This window comes from Hoplias malabaricus, unplaced genomic scaffold (genome assembly GCF_029633855.1).
Source record: "Hoplias malabaricus isolate fHopMal1 unplaced genomic scaffold, fHopMal1.hap1 scaffold_182, whole genome shotgun sequence".
Lineage (NCBI taxonomy): Eukaryota > Metazoa > Chordata > Actinopteri > Characiformes > Erythrinidae > Hoplias > Hoplias malabaricus.
In genome coordinates, this window is record NW_027100855.1 from 7,501 (window position 1) to 32,500 (window position 25,000).

Genomic DNA, 25,000 nt, shown 5'->3' on the forward strand with positions numbered 1-25,000 from the left:
ACACACACACACACACACACACATCTTAAGGACAAGTGGTTTACCCGCACTATTATGTACTGATTATTAAGGGCACATTTTATCCTCTCATGGGAACACAGTTCTGGACTTTAATAAAATACCTGTGACCTCCTTGGGTCAAAACACCACAAGGATCAAACCCCACAGCAGTGTTCTCCCCCTAACTAAACACCCGGGTTCAGAATGCCCGCTCTCAGCACCTGTTCTTTTAAATGATAATGAGCCACACTCACCCCACCCCACGTCCCCACCTCGCGATCTGGCCCCAGGGGGCGCTATAATTCCCCTGAGACAGCATTTGCAGCATGAATGAAAGTCAAAAACGTACAGCTCATTGAATCCCATGGTTTCTGATACAGTACAGAGCCCACAGTAATTGTGTTGGTGGGCTCCAGTAGAGCTGGGCGATATCAGCGCAAATCAATATCACAATGTTCACTGAACATTTGACCTCGATTACGATTAATAGTCCACAGTTCCCTGTCGAGGCTCGTGCTGTAAACACACTCCAGTGTTAAAGTGTGTCTCTGATGTGGCTGGGAGCTCTGTCTCTGCGTCTGAGCCGTGCTCTGTTCGTATACGGTGTGTGATTGTGTTCAGTGTGAAACAGACCGGGGGATTCACTTTGGTCTGAAACTGGTTTTTCTCAGTGTTTACATTTGACTCCTTTATGTTCAGTGTTTTCACTAAAGCCAGAACACGTCCAAACCACAGACGCAGCGTTTCTCTTTGGTACGAGCCGCTCCAGTCGCTCGGTCCGCCTCCGTGTTTAGGCTCTCCTCCGTGTGGCCGATTGGACGGGGGAGAGTCACATGACTACAGCGCAGTGGTGTGGGTTTAAAGGGACGGTACATTGTTTAGAAGTTCTGAATGTCAGTTTTGATTCCTTCTTAACGTATTGCTCAGCACTAGCTCCAGTTCCACAAATACATGTGCACAAGCTCTGCACCAGTGATGGTCTCCTTTAACACCACATGTGTGTGGGCTTTTCCCTCAGCTCCACAAGGGAAGCGCACTGCCAGCGCTGCAGTAATCAATCAGCGTAAGAGCTCTCGCTTCACAGCTCCGAGACGCAGACGGGGCATCTGTAAATGTAAAACTCACCAACTCGTTCATTAAAAAGACATGCCTTACAAGTTCGCTCACTGGACACTTTATTAGAAACACACACACTTTTACCTCCAGAGTTTATCAGCTGCACTACCTCATTAATCACAGGTCACTTTCTAAACACACGAGCACTGCTGCCTAGATATTGATCAGCACTGCAGCCACACTGTTTTTGAATGTGTGTGTGTGTGTGTGTATGAGAGAGAGAGAGAGGTTAGTAGTATATATCCTACACCTTCTGTCAAACACCTCTGTGAATGATTTATGACCCCTTGATTTATGACCCCTGATTTATGACCCAGGTGACAGGTCAGTACAGGATGTCCTTATATGGGCTTCCCCTCACACCTACACCCCACCCCCTGACACCCTCACACCCCCCAACATGTTGGGGTGGGTTGTGCTTGCATGTGGTATTTAAACTGACACTGGTGGATTTCTATGGCTAAATGCTTTTAAAATGTCTACAGCGTGTGTAAATCAGTCTCTTTTTAGAGATTCTACAGTTACACCAACTATTAGTTCTGAAACCAACGTTGCTTTTGCGCCAAGGAAGAAACGGCATGGTAAAGCATTTGGTAGCAGTCCTCGCGAATATTTTAGGGGTGTTAAAATTAACCAGTTTGATTCTCGGGCTTATGACTGACAGGTCAGTACAGGATGCCCTTATATGGGTTTCCCCTCACACCCACACCACACCCCTGACACACCCACAGCCCCCATGTATATATAGTTAGCTTGAATCCTGTGTTTGTGAGAAAGCCTATACCGACACTATTTGGAAGTCGCAATGGAGTCCTACATTTTCGGTAAGTGTTAAACTACAGATTTCTACCTAATTTTTTGTCAGAATTTCGGTGATATAATATTTTCTTACCCACTTAACAGGGTTTATCTTGTCTAGGTACATCTGAGTTAGAAACCATCCGTGCCATTAGGAGCATTGAAGGTTTATCACAACTTTGTGAAGGTATGACTCTGCTCTTTATTATTTTATGTGTCTTTTTTGATTTTAGTTGTTATTCATGAGATTATTTTTTCATTTCTTCAGAAACTGTGGATGCTACGGGGTATTTAAATCCTCTTGGTAGGTTGTCTGATACATCTTATAACTCATGGTGTTATATTTTGATTGTGTGTCGCAATAGTGTGTAATTTATATGTTCTCTGTAGTAGGGTTGACACGTTTGGTTGAAGAAACAAATCTCTTAACACCGCCAGGGTTTGAAGTTGTTCCCGGCACCTCTGCCGTTGTTGAACCATTGGATGCTACGTACGCCAACAACGACCAAGCGCCACAAACATTTACGCCGTGTTTAACAAGCAGTCCTACCCGATCCAATCAAAGCGTCCCAAGGGACATCAGGGTGCCTGTTCCACAAGAAAAACGTGGTAGTTTTGGATCTGGTGGTGCTCAAACATCGCGCTCAAGTAGTGGTAAACGTCTTAGATTGGACGATATCCACAAAACAAACGGTAATAAAAACACAATTAAATATTATTTGTATTATTTATAACATGAGGTTTGTGTGTTAACGAGTGTTTCATTATTTTATCTGTTCATAGATTTGGACATTTTCGATCTGTCGGTGTATGAGGACTGTGTTGATCCTGGTCTGTGCGCCGCTGGATGGTCTGATGAGTTATTTAAAACATGGAATGATAACAGCTTTACAGTAAAGGAGGACAACAACAACAACAACAACAACAACAACAACAACAACAAAACCAGGTGGGGGGTTGTAATTGTGCTAACAACCCTGTTGAGCTTATAACATTGATGAGACAGATGTCACAGGAGATCGCTAAAATCTCTATTGAACAGCGTAGGCAGGCTGCTTTAAACCGCAGGCGTGACAATATTATTCAGAAACAGTTTGAATGTATTGAAGCCTTGTGTAAAGAACAAACAGCTAATGCCAATTTAGTTAAGGATATTCATGGTTTGTGTAAGAAACAGGTTGCGCACAGTGAAACAGCTATAGAATTGTTGTATAAATTAAACAGACTTTTGCAGTTAAAAAAATCAACACGGATCCCTGTTGCAGGACCGTCTTGTAGATGATAATAGTTAATATTATAATTGTTATTATTATTATTATTGTGTTAATAATATACTGTGGTTTTTTTTTCAAGTATGTGTTAAATAAATCAAATCATTAACGTACATTCAAAAGTAATAGCATTATTTTAAACCATTGACATTTAAAAACCAACAATTTGTGTATCGAAAACCAAATAGGTCTAAACAGTCATGGCATCTACAGATTTTGCGCTTGATGACCCAATATATGAAGCGTGGAAACAGTTGTCTCCGAGTGAAAAAATGCTTTGTCTTATGGACGAATATGATATGGGTATTGAATCGCTTAGCAACCAGCAAGACGTAGACATACAAGACAGCGATAACAGTAACGCACATGGCTTATTACAAATTACACTGGACGAATGGTTAACAAACACAAGACAAGCATCACATACACAACCGGTTAAGCGTTGTAGATATGATAGTAGTGGCGAACAATCAACAGATTTTGCATGTGATGACGCAACATATGATGCTTGGGGGCGGTTGTCTCCAAGTGAAAAACTACACTGTCTTATCGAAGAATGTGACATGGCTATAGCAGACCTAGAAAATGATATTCAAAATAATACACAACACATAAACAATGAACAAACAGGTAGCGGTGTGACAACACCTGGACATTCAGCATTTGACCCAACAGCTCCTAACTTTGGTTTATCTGACGGTCATATAGCAGAATTGGTGAGAAATGGTGGTGTTGTAGACGATTATACCATAGTGTCTAGGAATCGGTTTAATAGCGTTGTGCTTCACCGGATGCTGAATTTACATGACGCGCCATCCACAGACATAGCTTCATACACGTCCTATATACACGATGTGTTGTCAGAAATTGTGTCATTCTCCAGGGTCTTGGCTGGTGATGGCGGTGTTATCGACATCACCCTTAGAGGTAGTAGTTTAACATCTGATGTAAACACGGTGTTGTCTTCAAGGGACGGTTACAGTGTGGACAGATTTTCAGACGCTATTGAAAGGGTTATGCAGAGCAATAACAGTATTAAAACGGATGAGAGTTTGGCTCTGACTGTCTCGATAGTCGTGGGTAAAAATGGTGGTGTTCGTCGTAAGGTGCGTGACCTAGCACACGATCAGGTGATCAAAAGGAACAGACTGAATCTTTTCTGCCCAACAAACATCTCAAACAATCTGTGTTTTGCAATCTGCATTGCTCTTTTTCTGAATCCGCATGTACCACATAACACATTAGAACCTATAGCCGAACAGATACAGATAAACATTGGCTACACACGTGACCATAGAGTAGGTTTTAATGATATTGGTCGTTTTGAATATAAGTATGGTATTAAAATAGTTGTGTTCCACAAGAGTCGTTCGGGTAAATTAGAAAAGTACCAAACCAAAGACAAACCACATACCAAGACTGCGTTTCTGTACCTCCATGACGGTCATTATTATTTGGTAAAAAATTTGAAAGCGTTCATGGGGGTGCCGCATGTTTGCACGTTTTGTTATACGGGCTACACTAACGCCAGAGATCATAGCTGTAAATATAGTTGCGATGTGTGTCAAGATGCGATGTGTCACAAACACCCCAGGCGTGTGAAATATTGTGATGACTGTTCGCGTTACTGCAAGTCTGTCTATTGCTATGAGCAGCATAAGAAACAAAAACAACAGTCTATTACAGGGGTGATAGCATCCTCATGCGATCTAACTAAGTATTGCAAAAAATGTGGCCATCGTTATCACGTAAGTTTAATAAAACCAAAACCCCACAAGTGTGTGTCGGGTCGTTGTGTTCATTGTGGTGAAGATTTAATATCGGACACCACACATGAATGTTACATACAGCCGATCAAAATAAAAGAACCCAGTAATTCCTACATCTTTTTCGACTTTGAGACACGCTTTGAAAATGGAAAGCATGAAGCTAATTTTGTCTGCGCTATTACATATGATGGTACAGAATTCGCTGCAGAAGGGTCTGACTGCATAGAAAGGCTTATGAGAAAGTTTAGACAGCTCAAATATCAAGGGTACACATGGTTAGCACACAATGCGGCCGGTTTTGACAATTTTCTATTATTGGAATATTTTTCTAGTGTGGGTGTCGCTGTCAAAATCACCATGATGGGGTGTAGACTGATCTCCATGTATGATGAAACATACAAACAACGTTACATAGACTCATATTCATTCATTCCAATGCGTTTGGCTAAAACAACATCAGCCTTAAATCTAACATGCTCCGAGAAAGGACATTTCCCACACAAATTCAATTTAAAACAAAATGAGAACTATGTGGGGCCATACCCTGAAAAGGGTTTTTATGGTTATGACACTATGAACGACAAAGGTAAAAAAGAGTTTGACGAATGGTACGACACAGTCTCAAACGGTGTTTTTGACTTCCAAAAGGAGTTGTATGTTTACGGCAGGAACGACGTTGTTTTACTGCGCGAAGCATGTATCAAGTATCGCGAAGAATTCATTCAGTGCACAAAGCTAGACCCGTTTAATTATACGACATTAGCATCATGTTGTATGGCAGTATACAAAACACATTTTCTACCAAAAGACACGCTGGCGCTGACACACAACAACGCATACATTAACCAGCACAAGACATTCTCTAACGTCTCCATTGAATGGCTTGAGTATGTTAAGCATGTAAGAGATGTTGATGTGCACCACGCTTTAACTCACGGGGAAATGAAGTTTGGCGCATATTATGTGGATGGTTATTATGAAAAAGATGGTGTGCGAAAAGCTTTAGAATTTAATGGTTGCATGCATCATGGTCATGAATGTCGTTACAACCCGAACCAGTGCCATCCTATGTCAAAGGTCTTGTATGGAGATTTGCGAATGCGGTTTGATACCAAGGTGGAGACGCTTGTTCGTGCATATGGTCTAGAAGTTGAAGTGATGTGGGAATGTCAGTGGGCATCTGCTAAGAGGGATGATTTGGATGTTGCCACGTTCATTTCTAATTACACAGCTCCTGAAAGACTCAAACCAAGAGACGCACTTTTTGGTGGTCGAACAAATGCGTATAATTTGTATTACAAAGCAAAGGAGGGTGAGAAGATTAGATATTTGGACTTCACCAGCTTGTACCCATTCTGCCAGGCCCGGAAGAAATACCCAGTAGGGCACCCCCAAATATTTTTCAAAGACTTTCAACCTCTTGAGGATTACTATGGTCTAGTCAAGGCAACAGTATATCCACCAAGAAAACTCCTCCACCCTGTTTTACCATACCGTTGTAATGGAAAGTTAATGTTCCCGCTGTGCCGCACATGTGCCGAGCACGAAAACCAGTTGCATTCATGTATGCATAGTGATGAAGAGAGATCTATAACGGGGTCATGGGTCAGTATTGAACTAGTGAAGGCTGTTGAGAAAGGGTATGTAGTTGCAAAAATCCATGAAGTTTGGCATTTCCCAGACAGTTCAGAGACATTGTTCTGCGAGTATGTAAAGACGTTTTTACAGTACAAGCAGGAGGCCAGTGGTTATCCAGCACATGCTGTCACAGAGGAAGAGAGGGCCGAATACATCAGGGATTATTTTGAAAAGGAAAATATCCAACTGAATCCTGACAAGATATGCCTTAACCAGGCGCGTCGCTCTATTAACAAATTGTTGTTAAACAGCTTGTGGGGCCGTTTTTCAATGAGGGAAAACCTGCCCGTGTCTGAAGTGTTAACGGACCCTGAACAGTTTTCACAACACATCTTTGGTGACGGCTATGAGGTTAAACACTTTTCATTTGTGTCCGACACCGCAGCATTGATTCAGTGGTGCTATTCGGCTGGAGACAGCTGTCCAACACGTGATATTAATGTATTCCTCGGCGCATTTACAACAGCGCACGCTCGTTTAGAATTGTATAATCTAATGGATAAATTGGGAGACAGATTGTTGTATAGCGACACTGACAGTGTTATTTTTGTTTCTCGTGAAGGTGATTGGGAACCCCCTCTGGGGCCTTATTTAGGCGATTTGACAGACGAGATTGGTGGTGGTGATTACATTACAGAGTTCTGCTCTGGAGGTCCTAAGACGTACGGATATCTTACAGCTGGCGGTAAAACATGCATGAAAGCAAAGGGCATTATGCTAAATTCTGAAAACTCAAAAGTTATTAGACTCGACACACTTATTGACCTTGTTGATAATTATGTGACGAATCGCGATACTAGCCGACACATACTTGCTCGCGCTGACGGCATTGTGAGAAATAAAAAGAACCTCACGCTGAAAAACAAATCAGTAGTGAAGCGGTTTAAAGTTGTGTACAACAAACGTGTCCTGTTGCCTGATTTTTCAACACTTCCTTATGGGTACTAAAGACGGTCGAGGTGTGATAGATGTTGACGGGTTTGATTTTAGATTACAACACCCATTTTCGTGTGTAATAAGCGGACCATCAAATTCCGGAAAAACTTTTTTTGTAAAACAGTTGATTGAGCGTTCTGATGAGTTGATTTCAAATAAAATAGAAAATATAGTATACATTTATGACTGCTGGCAACCCCTTTATGATGAAATGTTAAAGATAAGAAATATTATTTTTGTTCAAGGGATACCAACGTCGCTATGTGACGACACACTTTTACCGCTTAACAGAAATAATTTGTTAATAATTGATGATGTTATGAAAGATGCCAGCAATAATGCCGAAGTGGAAAAGGTGTTTACACAGTATGTACATCACAGAAATTTAAGCGCCATTTACTTAATGCAAAATTTGTTTTTTCAAGGAAAGTCTAGTAGGACAATTAGTTTGAATACAAACTATCTCATATTATTTAAAAATCCAAGAGACAACAATCAGGTTTGTGTATTAGGTAGACAGATGTACCCCGGCAACACCAAATTTTTCATGGAATGTTTTCAAAATGCTGTTAGCAAGCCGTTCGGTCACCTTTTAATTGATTATAAAGCTAAGACTCCTGAAAACTTTCGTCTCAGAACAGATCTGATTTCAAACACGCCTGTTGTTTACATTCCGAAAATACGCAGATAGATCAGCATGTCGGACAGACTATATAGAAACCTGCCGCTTCTTAAACTTTTATTTAAAGCCACACCAGCACAGAGACGTGTTATTTTACAAACGGCGTCTAATGAACTTATCTTAACTCTGTGTGAGGTTGCCCTTAATGTTCTTAATGGCACTGTACCTCTCACATCAACGCAATATCGAGAGTTAAAGAAGAAGAAGTCTGAAATTAAATTTATCGCTGATAAAAAGGTTGGTGTTTCACGGAAAAAGAAAATAATTAATCAGAAAGGCGGCTTTCTTTTACCATTGTTAAGCGTTGCTTTACCATTTATAGCAAGCTTGATAGCGGGGAGATAAACTGAAGACATGGAGTATGCTGAAAAATTATTTTTGGTACCTCAGCACCAGTTGGATAAGTTAAAGAGTGATAACAGTCGGGGCGCTGTCCGACAAATTGTAGAAAATGATTTGGACGTGTCGATCAGAGATATTTTGGCCAGGAGGGATCTCGACCCCCACGAGAAGGCCAAACTTTATACATCCGTGTTACAGAGATATTTAACCATCGCTAAACATGGTGATATGGAGACCAATACTTTAACATTGTCATTGCCGCATGCGGATACTGTTAATAAGGAAATAAATGTTGTCGATCAGACTGGTAACAAACATTCCATACTCGATGATGTTCTTAGAAATGTATCTTCGCGAAGCAGACAGAATGTTCAGTATGTTTTAGATACAATGTCTAAATCAAAAGATGTGTCTTCCTGGAATGAATTAGGAGAATTTGTCTTAAATGGACGTACGATCCCAGGGTCACATATTCTGGACTTGGTGAAAAGCATCACCGCCGCACACCGTGTTAGCGATGATCGTAGACCTCAGGGGTGGAGCGAGTTTCTAGAGGCTTTTGCTGTTTTAAACATCCCTCTTTCTACCATACCAAATAAGTTTGTCAGACAAAAAATTAATTTGTTAAAAAATAAAAAGTCTGCTGATTATGCTACACCAGTGAAAGGCACTTTGCAATCGCCTGTTAAGAGTGTTGAACACCCCAGATTTCACTCCCCCGTTTTAGACAGAAGTGTTTGGTTAAACTTCTAATTGTTATATATTTTATTTTTATTTTATTTGATGTGTGTGTGATTGTGTTGTTTAATTGATTGTTTTGAATATTTTTCACATTGTTTGAAAACTGTCATTTGTTGTTTTATTATTGTTACATGTATATTTGTAAATAAACGAACCAGAGTTGAAAATCTTTTTTGAAAATCAGTGTTTTTATTCGTCAGCTTTACACTACACAGGGTTATACAATAAACATCTCTCCTTTTTGAACATGTTGTATACAAATAAACGACCTGTTCTTACAAACACACGGATACAAATGTTTCACAAAGGCTGAAACCATATTGTCATTTTTAGTTAAATTAACACATCACTTCTTCATAATTACACAGTCTAACCATGTGGTATAGAAAAAACACACAATGTTGACCGCATGTAGTTGATGTAAAATCTTGAACTTGTCTGGTAGAATACCTCAAAGTCGTGCATGTTGTTTTAAGGAAATCACTAATAATTTTAGGGAACTTGTCATAGGTAGGCGCATTTCCAAAACTGTCAAAAAAACACCCGACACGGTCTTCACTTATGTAGATAGCAAGCCAATGTTCGCCAGGAAGATCAGATGAGTGTGTATTGACAATAGCCGTCACAGGTAATTTCCATATACCATTTGTTGGTAATTGGTCACATGCTAACACACCGAGAAAATGTGTGTTAACAGCCACTTTGTCCATTACAGCAGACAGCTCCAACGTATTCATTAGTAATAATCCACTAAAACTTGTCTTCGGTTAGAGATTTCAATGATGCTGTCAAAAACAGCATACACAACCAAATTTACAGTATGCGGGAGCGGCTGTCTGAAACGAACCTCCAGTCTAATATTACCTGATTTGACCAAAGACACGTGTTGACCGCATTCTTCATCAGGTGTGAGGTTAAAAGCATACAGAGTGTAACCCTGTAGGAAATCCTGCCTATCAATTGGCAATGCCTGGTTTTTCAGATGTCTTCCAGATGCAAGCGCTAACTGGAAGAATTCGCGCACGGCGGAACCAGTGTGGAAATCGGGTTGGTGTGGTTTGGCTGGAAATTGTTGGCCGTCTAAATAGACCGCAAGAAACTCCAAGTTGTAATGTTTAAACGCGAAGGGGTTTTTATTATAGGCGCCTGTGAATGCATCATTATCAACCATGGCTATTATCATAGACTTAGGTAGAGTCCCCAAGAACAAATTTTCTTGGTTAGAAACACGTGTTCCAGCAGGTATGGAAAAATTTTTTAGACACACTCTGTCAATGGGGTATTTAGCCGTTGTTGACAACAATGTCTGGGCATGACCCAACCTTACAGCTGGTGACACAGATACTTTTTTGACAAATAACGATGCAGAGAGAATATTCACTTTGTATGCTAACGCGTCATGCCGCATTAGACAGAAATCATCCTTATTACGAGTCATGCGAATTTTTATATCAACACCGTTAAGCATCAATTTCTCCTGAAAAAATATGTCGCTATGAATCGGGGTCAGCAGTTCTACCACATTACTAGCGTTTGTAAATGCGGCCCTCTTTGCCAAACCGCGATTGTTCCTTGCGGGGTTTGTTTCATCCATATGCCCTGCAGTGTCCAGATAAAAGAGGCCTGCAGAGAAGACAGTTTCCAGGGTGTCCCGACCATAGTTGGCGAGACATTCTATCATGCTACGGTATGGGTAGGTACTTGAACTCTGTGATACCAGCCTGTCTCCTAGGGACACGTCGACCTGTGAAAATATTGTAGCTCCAGGATAGTTTATCAACCCCACAGCGGCTCCGTCATCAATGTCGCTTCCGTCAGGTTTTGTGATTTTAAGACGAAGGTATAATAGTGTGTTATTTAGATCCATATAATCTTCACCATGGCCGGCTATGAAAAACTCCAGTGGGGCTGTGTCGGATATTGCTGACAGCGGCGGAATTTCGACATAAGTGTTTTTCTCAATAGCGGTTTGTGTTAAAGGTACTGTAAACAAGTCCAGTTCTGATTTAATACACTCCTCAGACATGCGATGAAGTAGAGCCATGATCAGAAAATGGTTTTAACAGGTTTCCTACAGGTCGAGGTTGTTGTCTGCTTCCCCTTACTCTTTCTTTTTGACACTATGTGTTTTTTCATCTCAAGCTTGGTTTTCTTAGCAGGACGGCCACGCCTCTTACCAGGGGGTCGTTTCACAGATTTTCGAGCCATCACCAACATACCCGACCCATCTTGATTGTGTGCCATCATACGCGTCAGACCGTTACTGACAACATCGCTTACAATGTTTTTAGCAGCTGTTTTTAGATGTGGTTTGGCTATATTAAAACCCTTCTTGAACAACGGTATAGCCATTCTGAATAAATTTCTAAAAATCCCACCAAATCCCGCACCATACATTGTTGGGCTACCTGTATAGCCGGGCATGTGGCCTCCGGCCTGACTTTGATAGTAAGAAACGTAACGTTCAGGATCCATGGCCAGTCTGTTGAAAGATTCCATTTTCAAAACCTAATTCCTTGTTTTACAGGTCTAAAGTGTAGCTTTACAACCACTTTCCCATAAGAAAAATTTACGTGCTGGTTCTGATCGGTTTTCACTTCTATAGCGATATCGTTTATCTGTGATTTTGTTGTCGACACGTAGTGTGGCTTACTGTATCTAACTGTGACAATATCATGGTTGTTCCCTGATATATGTACACATCTTAACAGAGGTACAAAACTGTCACCAATTAATTGGTAATCAACAATGTCTGTGTAAACAAACATTGAGTAGAAACCACCATAGATGTCGACAGGGTGTGGCGCGTACTCTTTTTGTACGACATCCGGGTCATTTGTTTTAACTACACACTCTAGTATCACACCCGGTTTAAAACCCAAGATGATGGCTAGTTTACCATTAAATATCAAACCGATATCAGATAACGTCTTAATAAATAACCTGTGACTTATTTGGTCATAAACAAGACCTATTGAATGGTCTGCTAGATGGATATTAATCTCAGCAACTAATGCCGGTATATGGTTATAATACCCTGTAGGTAGTGTTATTTGTGTTGTTTTGCCAGATTTTTTATCAATTACGCTAAATGTGGCATCTAGCTCACAAAAGGTTGTCCACGTTCGTGGGTATTGAAACTCTATCACCCCTACTTCCCAGTCACCTTTTAGATCGATTGGTTTTGCTAGTTTTGTTCTATAATTAGAAATTTGATTATCGGGGTATACCGACATAGACGAATTGCTCGGCAGTGTGACGCAAAAACCATTGTCCCCCATATTTGTCCTTTGATGTAAATGAACTAGTTCACAAAGTACAACACCTTTTAAGGCCTTTGTATGTCCACAACATCATTTTCAGGAACCCAGCTGTTAAATTTTGACGGCCAACCTAACCATTTCACTAAAACCATTGTTTTTTTACCCTGTTTTTTTTTATCCAAAATCTTTTCAACTTTGAATGCTTTTTCTGTAGACATGCGTATTTTTTGCAACTCTTCTTCATAGAAACGGCCGTGTATAATGTCACCGTCATAATCTTTCAATTTATAAACGGGTGGTTGTCGTCGGATACATTCTGATATAGTGAAAAACTCCTGTGTATAGTTCTCCTCATACCCCTTTGTAAACGGACCCCTGACTTTAGAAATACGCACAACGTCACCAGTCTTGTACTTAAATATGGTTTTCTTGTCTAATTTGTTTCTCACACCATACAGCGTTTTAAACACGCTAGATTCGTTTTCTTTCGTCACATCAGCTGGCTTGGTTTTGATACTACGGTGGTAACTATTATTGTAACCGCTCATAATATCTTGTAAAACATCAATGTACCTTTTGGAGTTTACAGCTGTTAGATAACGCCACATACGACTTTTTAGCGTTCTATTAAACCGCTCTATGACACTGGCTTTTAGCTCACTACCTGTAGCAAAATGTGTGATTTTGTTTTTTGATACTAAATTTTGAAAATGTTTGTTGAAAAACTCTTTACCCCTGTCAGTCTGTAACTTTTGAGGAACTCTGCCTTCTTCTAATATGTTCGCAAATGCCTTTGAGACTTCTATACCAGACTTATTTTTTAACAGTCGAGCCCACGCATATTTGCTGAACACGTCAATACATGTCAACATATATTTATATCCGTCATTTTCCCTAGAATACGCACTCATATCAACAAGATCAGCTTGGAATTGAGCGTCAATGCCATATACTATAACCCGGTTTCTTTTGTAATTATGTCGTATGGGTTTGTGGAGTGTGTATGCATCCTCTCCAGATAACCAGTCTGAAACCTGTTGATCAGACAGACACAATCCTGTATTCTCTAAAACACCCCGTTTCAAATGATTTTTACCGCCTAATGAACCAGAATTAGACGGCGTGTAATATACCGTTCTCATAAGATTTGATGTGTCGATAGATGACATTGTTGAAAATAATGACCCCGGATTTGTTTGTTTGACTGTTTTATTCACAATGCATCGATGAAATCTAAAAAGTTTGCACACACATCTACATTTTTCTCAACTAGATATTCAACAAATGTTTCAATCACTTTACAAACATCAATCGGTTTCTTTGTTGAAAGTTTTATCACACAAATGTCTATTATATATGTACATAGACAAAGCACATAACCAATTTTTACCACATTTTCACTCTTAGGCATGAGAGACAGTAATTTACTAATAGTCACAAGGGTTGTTTCGTCAGAATCTATACATAACTGTGTCAAATGACACCAATCATGCGATGTTGATTTAACAATATTCATTTGGTTCTTGAAATTTTGTAAACGTTTAACATTGACATCATACACACTATTAATGAGTGTAAAATCATCCACACTATCGTCAATACATTTATACAACAAACGTGTCAATTCGCAGTTCACACGGTGTTTCAGCACACGCTTTGACAGACTTTGGTGTCCGCAAACTATCCCCATTTTCACTTAAACAGCTCTGCAAGTCTTTGAATCACCTTCCCAACAGTCAACGGCATCGCTGACAAACTGTTCAGAGGTTTGATCAATCAGACTTTCTCTTAGTTCCTGCAGCTTTTCCACAATGTACGGCTCGCATTGTAATTCACAGACGACTGTTTCAACACATCCTTGAATTTTTAGAAGGGGTAGTTCTATTCCAAAACACTTTAGAAGCCCAGCTATGGCATGTTTTAAGGCGGGCGTGAACAATGTCCTTGTTATATCTTTATAGTATTTTTCAAAAAAGAAGATATCAGGTTCAAACAGACACGAATGTCGAAGTTGACTAGGGTGATCCACTTCACAACCAAGAGATGTTTCCTTCAGCTTGTTGTTTATGATGTGTTGTAGGATTACAATGACAGTGGACTTTATCAGTTTTAGCGCCGTAGAGCTTACTTGCCCGTCCACCACATCAATCGGAGCAGATATAGCGTTGTCTTCAGGAGCTTCAGCGATTGTCAGTTGTCTAGCCATCAACGTTGCCAAATCATCCACCGGGTCTTGTCGAAAAACATGCGGGTTCGCAATGTCCACACAACTGAGTTCATCACCATATTGACCCAACAAACTGTTGTCTGATACCGCTTTGGCAACCGCCGTCGATTCACCATAGCTGTAGTTTACAACCCCATGACCCGTGTCAATCGGCGTATATTCAATGTCCGACAGTCGATAATTTTCACACCACATAGGTCCACGGGTGTCGGGATGGTCTGCTGGAAGAATGTCCTCAAACATGATGGCTTGCGTGTTGTTCGTGTCTTGACTTCGTGTGGTTTCAGTGTCGGCTTATGTTTCTTTTAACAGACATCACTGGAAGGCGTTGATCCACTTTTGACCATCCCACAAACGTCATAAGCCCGAGAATCAAACAGGTTAATTTTAACATCCCTAAAATATTCGCGAGGGCTGCTACCAAATGCTTTACCACGCCGTTTCTTCCTTGGCGCAAAAGCAACGTTGGTTTCAGAACTAATAGTTGGTGTAACTGCAGATTCTCTTAAAAGAGACTGATTTACACACACTGTAGACATTTTAAAAAGCGTTTAGCCATAGAAATCCACCAGGGTCATTTTAAATACATATGCAAGCACAACCACCCCCAACATGTTGGGGGGTGTGAGGGTGTCAGGGGGTGGGTGTAGGTGTGAGGGGAAGCCCATATAAGGACATCCTGTACTGACCTGTCACCTGGGTCATAAATCAGGGGTCATAAATCAAGGGGTCATAAATCATTCACAGAGGTGTTTGACAGAAGGTGTAGGATATATACTACTGAGGTTTAATTAAGACAAGCTTTTATTGATCCTGAAGGGAACTATGCCACAAGGCCACACAACTGAGGTTTGAACCACCAAACTTGTACACAACCCCCAGCCCCCTCCAAAAAAAAAAAAAAAAAAAAAAAGAACAAGCTCTGTGGTCAGAAACTGATCACAAATTAAAACACTAGGTAGTATTCATTAATTCATTCATTGTTGTAACCCTTATCCAGTCCATGGTGGCTGTGGATCCAGTGGTGAGCTGTCACAGGAAGAACAGAGCCTTCTGGGCTCAGCACAGCAGAAACTGCACTATGTAACTTCTGGAGGTGGGTAGGAACAAGGTCAAGTCCACACTGGTACTTTACTCTCCGTAATGGACAACTTTACCGCTCATAATTTTTTGTGCATTTAACAGTGACAAAATGTATTTTTTACAAAAGATAAATGCTGTAAAATGACAGTGTTGGTTGTTATTTAAATATTACAAAATACCTGTAACACAGCTCCAGGGAGGTTGTGGGTTCGATTCCCGCTCTGGGTGACTGTCTGTGAGGAGTGTGGTGTGTTCTCGCTGTGTCCGTGTGGGTTTCCTCCAGGTGACTGTCTGTGAGGAGTGTGGTGTGTTCTCCCTGTGTCTGCGTGGGTTTCCTCCGGGTGACTGTCTGTGAGGAGTGTGGTGTGTTCTCCCTGTGTCTGCGTGGGTTTCCTCCGGGTGCTCCGGTTTCCTCCCACAGTCCAAAAACACACGTTGGTAGGTGGATTGGTGATTCAAAAGTGTCCGTAGGTGTGAGTGTATGAGTGAATGTGTGTGTGTGTGTCTGTGTTGCCCTGTGAAGGACTGGCGCCCCCTCCAGGGTGTATTCCTGCCTTGCGCCCAATGATTCCAGGTAGGCTCTGGACCCACCGCGACCCTGAACTGGATAAGGGTTACAGATAATGAATGAATGAATGAAAATATCTGTATTGTACACACAGTGCAGGTGTAATATTGGGATAATATATATTTTCCAGAAAAGAATAATTAGTATTTTGGCTGATATATGTATTCGTGTATTTGACAGTTATGGAACTGTTGATGGAACATTTTGCAGTTTTTTGACAGTTTTTCATCGTAAATTTCTACAAAAATGTTTTTACAAGGTAGCATTGACCTCTGTTTTAAGGAGTGTATGAGCTTCAGAGGACAACCGTATCCCTGCATGTTTATCACAACGGGACCACAAAGAAGTCTGACTCCACAGACAGAGGTTTCCTAACGTGGGCCTTTGATCTAATAAACAGGATTGTGCCAGACACTCTGCCATGAAGCTCAGAGCATCGTGTTTACCGAACGTCAGCGATGAGTCCGAGCACCTCTCCCTCGTCATGCAGCAGTGACAGTGCTGATGGACAACAGCGTGGAACAGATGCAGCAGCAGAGGGGTCTGTGAATGTGAGATCTCAGGCCGAAGTCACAAAAGAGTTTTCTCCTTCGTATTTAAGATCAAAGTTAAAACAAATTGTTATTCTTCGAAAATTCCTCGTAGAAATATCATTTTATTTTATTTTTGTCGTCAGAAAACATCTAAGAAACGTAAACGTTCTTAACTCTTTTCTGAAGATTACGGAGCCTCACTGTCACGCCCTCGTCCTGTCATGTCTGTTTTCCCGACCATGTGCTCGTTCTCAGCACATGGCTCTTTGTTGTTGCCCTAGTCCCGCCTTTGTTCCGCCTCCTTGTCCGTCCTCCTCGTTATCTGTTCAGGTGTATCTTGTCTGTGTCTTGTATTTAAGTTCCCTTGTGTCTCTCCTGTTTGTCGAACATTTCTCCTTTATACTATATCAAGTCGGTCGTGTTATCTAGTCTGTCTGTCTCTGCAGTTTCTCCGTGATTGTTTTCCTAGTTGTTGTTTCATGTCGTAGTTTAATTTCCTCTGTCGCTATTTCGTTAACTCTTTAGTCTGTCAGTCCCGTTTGCCCTGTTTAGCTCCCCGTGTCTAGTTTAGCCTGCTTGGCTCCCTGTTTGTTTTCCTTCTGTTAAAGTCTCTTTGTTTTGTTATTTTTCGTTATTAAAGTACTGTGTTTTAGCGAGTGTTTTAGTCCTCCGTCAGTCCGCACCCCACGAGCCTGACACTCACACTCTTCTCAGAGTTCAGTAAAAAGAGCTGAGTTCAGTTTAAAGAGCTGAATTACTATCAGTAACGTCTCATTTACCACGTTTAAATGTGAATAAATGTCTCACTACGTTTATAAACTGTAAAGTGCCGAGGGAAAGGCTTCACTGTAAACTGCCCACAGACAATAAACACAGTCTTAAACAGAGACTTTCAGAAGACAACATTTGAGAACGTCTTAAGATTGTTGTAGAGAACTGCTTTAGAGAGAATTCTTATGAACTTCTTAGCATTGATCTTAAGATCCTCTGTAAGTTTTTTCTTAGGGAAGTGTTTGTAAATCCGGCTGCTAGAGTTTATCTTTCTCTTCCTGACCCCTGCTGTGGACACGGACCCTCCCCGGACTGTTACCGGTGTGTCATACGCTGTTAAACACGGGGACACACGGTATACAACAGGAACAGTGGGGTGGGGGTGCTATGGATGGGGAATGACAGTTCTCTGAAATGCACCGGCCAATCAGAGAAGCCCACTCTTCACAAGAGCACGCTGCTGATTGGAAAAAACTGACAGGCGTTTGTCAATGACCTCGTCGTGTGTGACGAGAAATGTGAGATGCTTTTTATAATGATGACCCATACAAACACACACACACACACACAGAAATACACTAATTCACAATCAATTACACAAAGACACAGACACATACAAATACACATGCTCAAACACACACACACACACACACACACACACACACACATCTAATATACACATGCACACCCTTAAAACCATATTCAAATACACACCTACTCACATGCGCACACACACACACACTCACTCTTACCTTCATCATGAATTTCTGCGTGGCATGGAAAAATAAAACAAATGTCACTGTTAATAAAGGAAGCTCATGACAAAATAAAGAGTTCAGAGCTCAGCAGAATGCCCACTGCTGGTCAGTGTGATCAGAACCACGGCTCAGACAAAGAGCCCATCATTCATAACTAATCAGTATTGATTATGAATATATTGATCAGTGTGATACTGCCATTTTCTGGCCTGAGGGTCTAGAGTTCGGCTGTGTGTCTGTTTCTCTGCAGAACTATGGCACACCGAGCTCTGTCCTGAGGAAAAGGGATGGTAAAATGGAGCTTTCCGAAAGGGAAACCCCACTGAAGTTTCAGAATGTCTGCAGAATCGAAATTCAAACTAAAGTGATGGAGAGTGTTTTGGTGTGAACTGGCTGACGGCAGAGAAATGCAGTGTTGGAGAATGGAACGAGACGTTTACTGACCGTCTGGAGAACGGTGATGAGACGTGCCGTTCTGATCAGAGACACAGGGTCGAGGTCAGTCTCCATCTCAGCTCTCAGCTGCCCTTTAGTACTGCTCTGAGCTACTAATTATACACCAATCGGCCATTACATTACAACCAGCTCATTGTATACACGCACTGTGCCGTTCTACTGTTAGAGACTGTGAAGATTATGATGTGCTTTGGAAATATCTCATTCTATGTCTAGTTGTAGAAACGGCTCCATAAATAAAACTGTGTTTATACGTGACATAACCACTGAGGAGCTCTGAGAGTGTGTGGACGTCTGGTTCCATTCACCCCTGACTCTCAAGTTTCCCTACAGTCAGCCATTTCAGATCGTTAATTACGTTGGAATTTTAAAACATCAGGGGATTAACCCTTCAGAGAAATGCCTATTTTGAACTGAATGGAGATGTAGAAGCAGGTAAAGCTCTCCGCGACAGAAAGAAAAGAGCACAGAGGGGTAGAGGGGTCACGCAGGGGCAGCCATTAGCACAAACAGGGTCAACAGACTCACAAATTAATCAGTACAAAAGAGCAAGGACATCCACACCCCTGACGTACCGAGAGATCACTACACGCCCCACTGTAACACTGTAGGAACAAAATGTCAACACACTCCCAAACAATGCCTTCACATATTATTTGAACAAATATAAATGTTTAATGTGTGGTGTTTAACTGTAATTCAAAACTCCATCTGTAAATGGTCTAAACCCACACTTATACGGGCTTTTGGACACAGTATTGTCCCCAAGAACAGAACAAACCCATCACAGTCTTCTGCAGCTTTTTCCTGATGGTACTCAGAACGAATGCAGCGCCCAATAAACTCTTCACTTTTCACACGGCTTCAGTCTTAGGTTCTTTTTGTGTTGAATGAAGTGAGACTGTGATTTTGATACGAGGCACAGTCACTGTGACATCACTAAAGAAGCAGGAGAGTGTTTGAATTCTGAATTACAATTATACACTACACACAAACACTTTAAAACTTGAGAATATAATGTAATACGATGACATCAAGTGCAGTGTTTATGTCCCATTTTCAATGTATCTCAGATTGAGTAGCATTTATTAATAATTGACCAATATCTCATACTGTCTCAGTAAGTATGTGGCAGTTTTTTAAGGCTTCTAAGAGTTAAAGGACACAGTCCGACCAAGATACAACATAATAGCAAGAATTTCCCCAGAGCAGCGTATTACACTGGGATTGTCTTTTCAGAGATTTCTCAGGTCAGACCCAGAGAGTCCAACCGTGACACCATGGCCACTGGAGATCCTAAAGAGGGTTGACATGTGGAAGCTCCTTGCTCTTTCACATTCAGACCACTGAGGAGAACGTCAGGGGGTCGGTACCATCACAGGGAACACAATGAGACAAAAAATCTGATGAGTTTCATGGACAGAGGCGGGATTAGGGATGTGCATTCCAACAAGTTCTGATTTTGCAGTGTCTAAAAGGGTTAGTAAAGGGTTAATTGTTAACCACAAGGTGAGGAAAACAAAAACAAATGACTGTAAGGATGGAGGCTGATGTCTTCAGGTGTTACACTGGTTTAGAAATGAGTCTCTGAAACATTCATTCACCAGTCACACAGGAATCGACTGAATTCTGAGTGAAACCGGTTTGGGTTTGGTGTTGGATAAAGAACCTCAGAGGAGACATAAGAAATTCTCCCTTGTTTTCATTAATGTGGGCATCTGGAGCCCACCAACCCACACACTGTGAAACAAGACTCCAGTCAGTTTTCTGTGCGCTGCCTGAGTCTGAAAACACAGGATAAAACGAGCCGTTCAGATTCTTCTCCGCTTCTGACGTCAGGTACAGAGACTTTAGAATGGCCCCGCCCCCTCGTCGGAGTCTGTCCAATCACAGTGCTGGACCCGTGTTTAAGTGAGAGCGCAAAGATGAAGTTAAACTCAGCAAAACAGACACAATGAGTGCAGAGAAATGAGAGCACTGAGTAAAAACGGAGAAGAAAGAGAACAGAGTAAAAACGGCTAAAAACCAGAGCTTCTGCTCCTCGCTCCTCACTGCTGTGCGCTCGGGGTCGGGGTGAACAGCAAGCGGCTCATTATCATTTAAAGGAACAGGAGCTGAAAGCGGGCGTTCTGAACAGGGCTGTTTACACAGGGGGAGAACACTGCTGTGGAGAACAAACTTTCCACCGTGGAGAACGAGGGGGATATGGACTCTTTAACGACACCTTGTTGGTAATTAGTTCTAAACACACTACACATCCTTAACACCACTGCTTAACTCCTGTCTGTGCACATCCCTAACGTTGGCCACTGCTTCTGTGTTCAGGCAGGACTGTGGGGTGGAGGGAGGGATGGTGGAGGTAGAGTGAAGGATGGAAGCTGAGGGTAAACAGGGTTGTCCGGGCAGGATGGGGTGTGTGGATGTGTGTAAAAATGCAGACATACCCATTTTTCCACATCTACTTGCTGTGGAAATGAGAAGGAGAAAAGGCAAAAAAAGGAAAAGGCAAATGTAAGTCACACCACCCACAGTGACCGTCTGGAGAACGGGGATGAGACGTACCGTTCTGATCAGAGACACAGGGCCGGGGTCAGTCTCCATCTCAGCTCTCAGCTCTCAGCTGCCTTTAGTCCTGCTCTGATCTACTGTTTATACACTAATCAGCCATTACATTACAACCAGCTCACTGTATACACGCACTTTGCCGTTCTACAGGTAGAGACTGTGGTATATCACAGAGCAGGTGATTGGGGTAGTGGACTATTCTCAGTCCAGCAGTGACACTGAGGGGTTTAAAAACTCCAGCAGCCACTGCTGTGTCTGATCCACTCTACACCAGCACAACACACACTAACACACCGCCACCACGTCAGTGTCACTGCAGCGCTGAGAATGATCCACCACCACATCATACATGCTCTGTGGGGGTCCTGAGCACTGAAGAACAGGGGGAAAGTGGCGTAATAACGTATGCAGAGCAACATATAAACTACAGTCAGTAATTGTAGAACTACAAAATGCCAGTGGAATTTAGTGAATGAACAGTGAGTGTAGAAACAAGGATGTGGTTGTAATGTTATTGAACATGAATGAATTAGTATTATTTAAAAGTAAATATTAGTTTGATCAAATGTGTACAATGCTTTAATTCTGCTGCATTAAAGTTTTATTATAAATACAATTCATCCAATTCATTGAGCGCTCCACTTTCTGGACAGTTAAAGGGTTAAGGTGTAAACAAAGTCATTCAGAGTGGTTAGGTGTAAAATACTCTGCTCTAAATACTCTTTGCGTGGCCAAGAATGACCTACTACTGCAGGAAAAGAAATCTGACACGCAAAATGACCAATCACAAGTCGGCTATTTTGGCACAACACAGGCAATTCACTTTGGACCAATACCAGAGCCAGTTTAACATGATATACAGAAATACGCGGAGGTACAGAGAACCAATGAGAATACAGCTGGCATTATCCTGACAGTGAGGTCAAATTCGTGCACTGAAGAATCAGACTGTCCGTCAGCTTGTGGGCGGAGCATCTGTGGCTGGGACTAGGATGATTGTAAAGGCCTGTGACTGACAGGGGCCCTATCTGCAGTTTGTGTCAGGGCCCAGAGAAGCACTGAACATGAACCATGAGACGAGTGCCACAAACCTACACTTCAGCTCCAATGATACTGTGCCTCGCAACCCCTCCTGCCCCCTGCTCCACTGAAATGCGCTTTGTATACACTCCTGCTTCAGCGTATATCCACCCCCCCGCCAAAGGTCCATCGCTAGCTCAGCACCCCCGGGGTCAGATGATTGACAGGGACCCAGTGTGAAATCCTTCCACAGGGTCCAAAATCCAATGCCACGCTCCTGCAACTAACCTGTTGTTTAAAAAAAAAAATTACCAAAAAATGACACCAGAAAGTGAAGCTGTAACTGATGGTGCTGAGTGCTACACTGACTCCACAGTAATGAAGTGACGTGTAGCGCCCCTTGCTGTAAACCTCTGCCATTGCTGGTGCTGGCATCTTTTCCTCGCATCTGCTTTCTTCGTTTGTTTGATTATTGTTTGGGCATGCGCTGTGTGGTCCGACTGCGATGGCTGCGTCTGCGCTGAACACATACAGACTGTTTTCTACGCTATCAGAGATGGAAGGAGGATGTGTGGAGGTTATACTCAAACACTTTGTATAAGAGACTGTGTAGATGTTGGGGGTCCTGGAGCCCACGGATGTCGAGGGCTGACTGTACAGTGAATGGTGGCAAGAAACATGCAGGATATTTAAATAAACGAATAAATAAAACAATCCTCTGTTTCCTACCACCACTACAGTAAAGACATGAGCGCTAACTCTGAATGACTCTGTTTACATCTCAGTGGTGGACGGTGGAGAATGACCTGCTGAGCCCAGTGTAAGTCCAAACACAGACCCTTAAACCAATGCCCTCAAACCTGTGAGCTTCAGAGACCACTGACCCAAACCCTGGAGGTATCAGACGCTCCGATGCCTTCCACATCATTCGGCAACAGCACAATAAATAAATAAATACATAATTAAACCTCTGTTGTTATGGAAGAGCCTTTGATGAACCCGTGATGTTTTTATTCATCAAAGTTACGCAGACCCTGCCTGGTTAGTGAAACATGCCAGAAATAAAAGGGCTGCTCTCCAAAAACATGAGGAATGGTCAGTGTTTCAGACGGGTCATGGGTCTAATTCATCAGCCCTGGGTTCACAGGGGTCACAGTGAAAAGGAGAGGTCAGAGAAAGTCTTCATTTACTGGAGGGACTGGAAACATTTAGTGCACATGTAGAGGGTGTTAATGGAGGTAAGTAGGGATGTCTTGATCCGATTCGATGTCCTGATCCGAGAGTGTTGTAAATGGAGAGTGCGGTGAGCAGCAGGATGCAGCTATTTGTTTTTTCTGAACACACTGTGGAGCTGTTCAGTTCTCCAGCAAAAACAAGGGGCTTTGAGTAAGTTCTGCGTGTTGATATAATCTACTGATTGTTAGGGGAGCCCATCTTAGTCTGGTTAGTCAGAGCCCATCTTGCTTAGTCTGTCACTAGTCCCGTTTCCTGTTTCTTTCCCCATGTGTTCTCTTGCCCTTGTGTTACTGTAGCCACGCCCCTTTACCTATTTACTCACTCCCCGGCTTTTCCACTTGTCCTGTCCCCATACGCTCTCGGTCTAGCCTCTCTGGGGACAGTTTCTTTTACACAGTAGATCTAGCTTTGGTGCTGTCCTCATGTGTTCTCTGTTTCTGTCCAGGTTCTGTCTCTGCTTGTCTTTCTGGTTCTGATTTACGATCTGGTTTATTCTGTCATGTCTGGTCTTCTCTATGGTTTAATCTTTGGGTCCATATTAATGTACTTTTTTGCTTTCTGTTTCCCTGCACTCTTTATCTGCAATTAGTCCCTGTTTGGAGTTTAGTTTAACCTTTTGGCTTGTGTTCATCTGTCTGTAATAGTCTAGTCTCTGCTCTGGTCCAGTTTGCTTGGTGTTTGTTTTGTTCCTAGAGTTAGTCTTGTTCTTTGTTGGTTTTTTCACCGCTCCACCTTAAAAGATACAGTCGCTTCTTACTCGCACACACCGCTCCACATTAAAAGATACAGTCGCTTCTTACTCACACGCACCGCTCTACATTAAAAGATACAGTCGCTTCTTACTCACACACATCGCTCCACCTTAAAAGATACAGTCGCTTCTTACTCGCACACACCGCTCCACATTAAAAGATACAGTCGCTTCTTACTCGCACACACCACTCCACATTAAAAGATACAGTCGCTTCTTACTCACACGCACCGCTCTACATTAAAAGATACAGTCGCTTCTTACTCACACACATCGCTCCACCTTAAAAGATACAGTCGCTTCTTACTCGCACACACCGCTCCACATTAAAAGATACAGTCGCTTCTTACTCACACACACTGCTCCACCTTAAAAGATACAGTCGCTTCTTACTCACACACACCGCTCCACATTAAAAGATACAGTCGCTTCTTACTCACACACATCGCTCCACCTTAAAAGATACACATTCTTCT

General features: G+C 42.0%; 1 protein-coding gene across 1 annotated transcript in view; it reads right to left on the reverse strand.

The window, feature by feature from the left end:
• LOC136681977 (ryanodine receptor 2-like) overlaps positions 1 to 25,000 on the reverse strand; it is a 44,207-nt gene that overhangs the window by 7,250 nt on the left and 11,957 nt on the right. Inside the window, exons 5-6 of the mRNA XM_066658766.1 lie at positions 21,397 to 21,417; positions 18,491 to 18,505 (exon numbers count right to left, since the gene is read on the reverse strand). Of these exons, the coding sequence (XP_066514863.1) occupies positions 18,491 to 18,505; positions 21,397 to 21,417 (36 nt within the window). The remainder of the gene's footprint in view (positions 1 to 18,490; positions 18,506 to 21,396; positions 21,418 to 25,000) is intronic.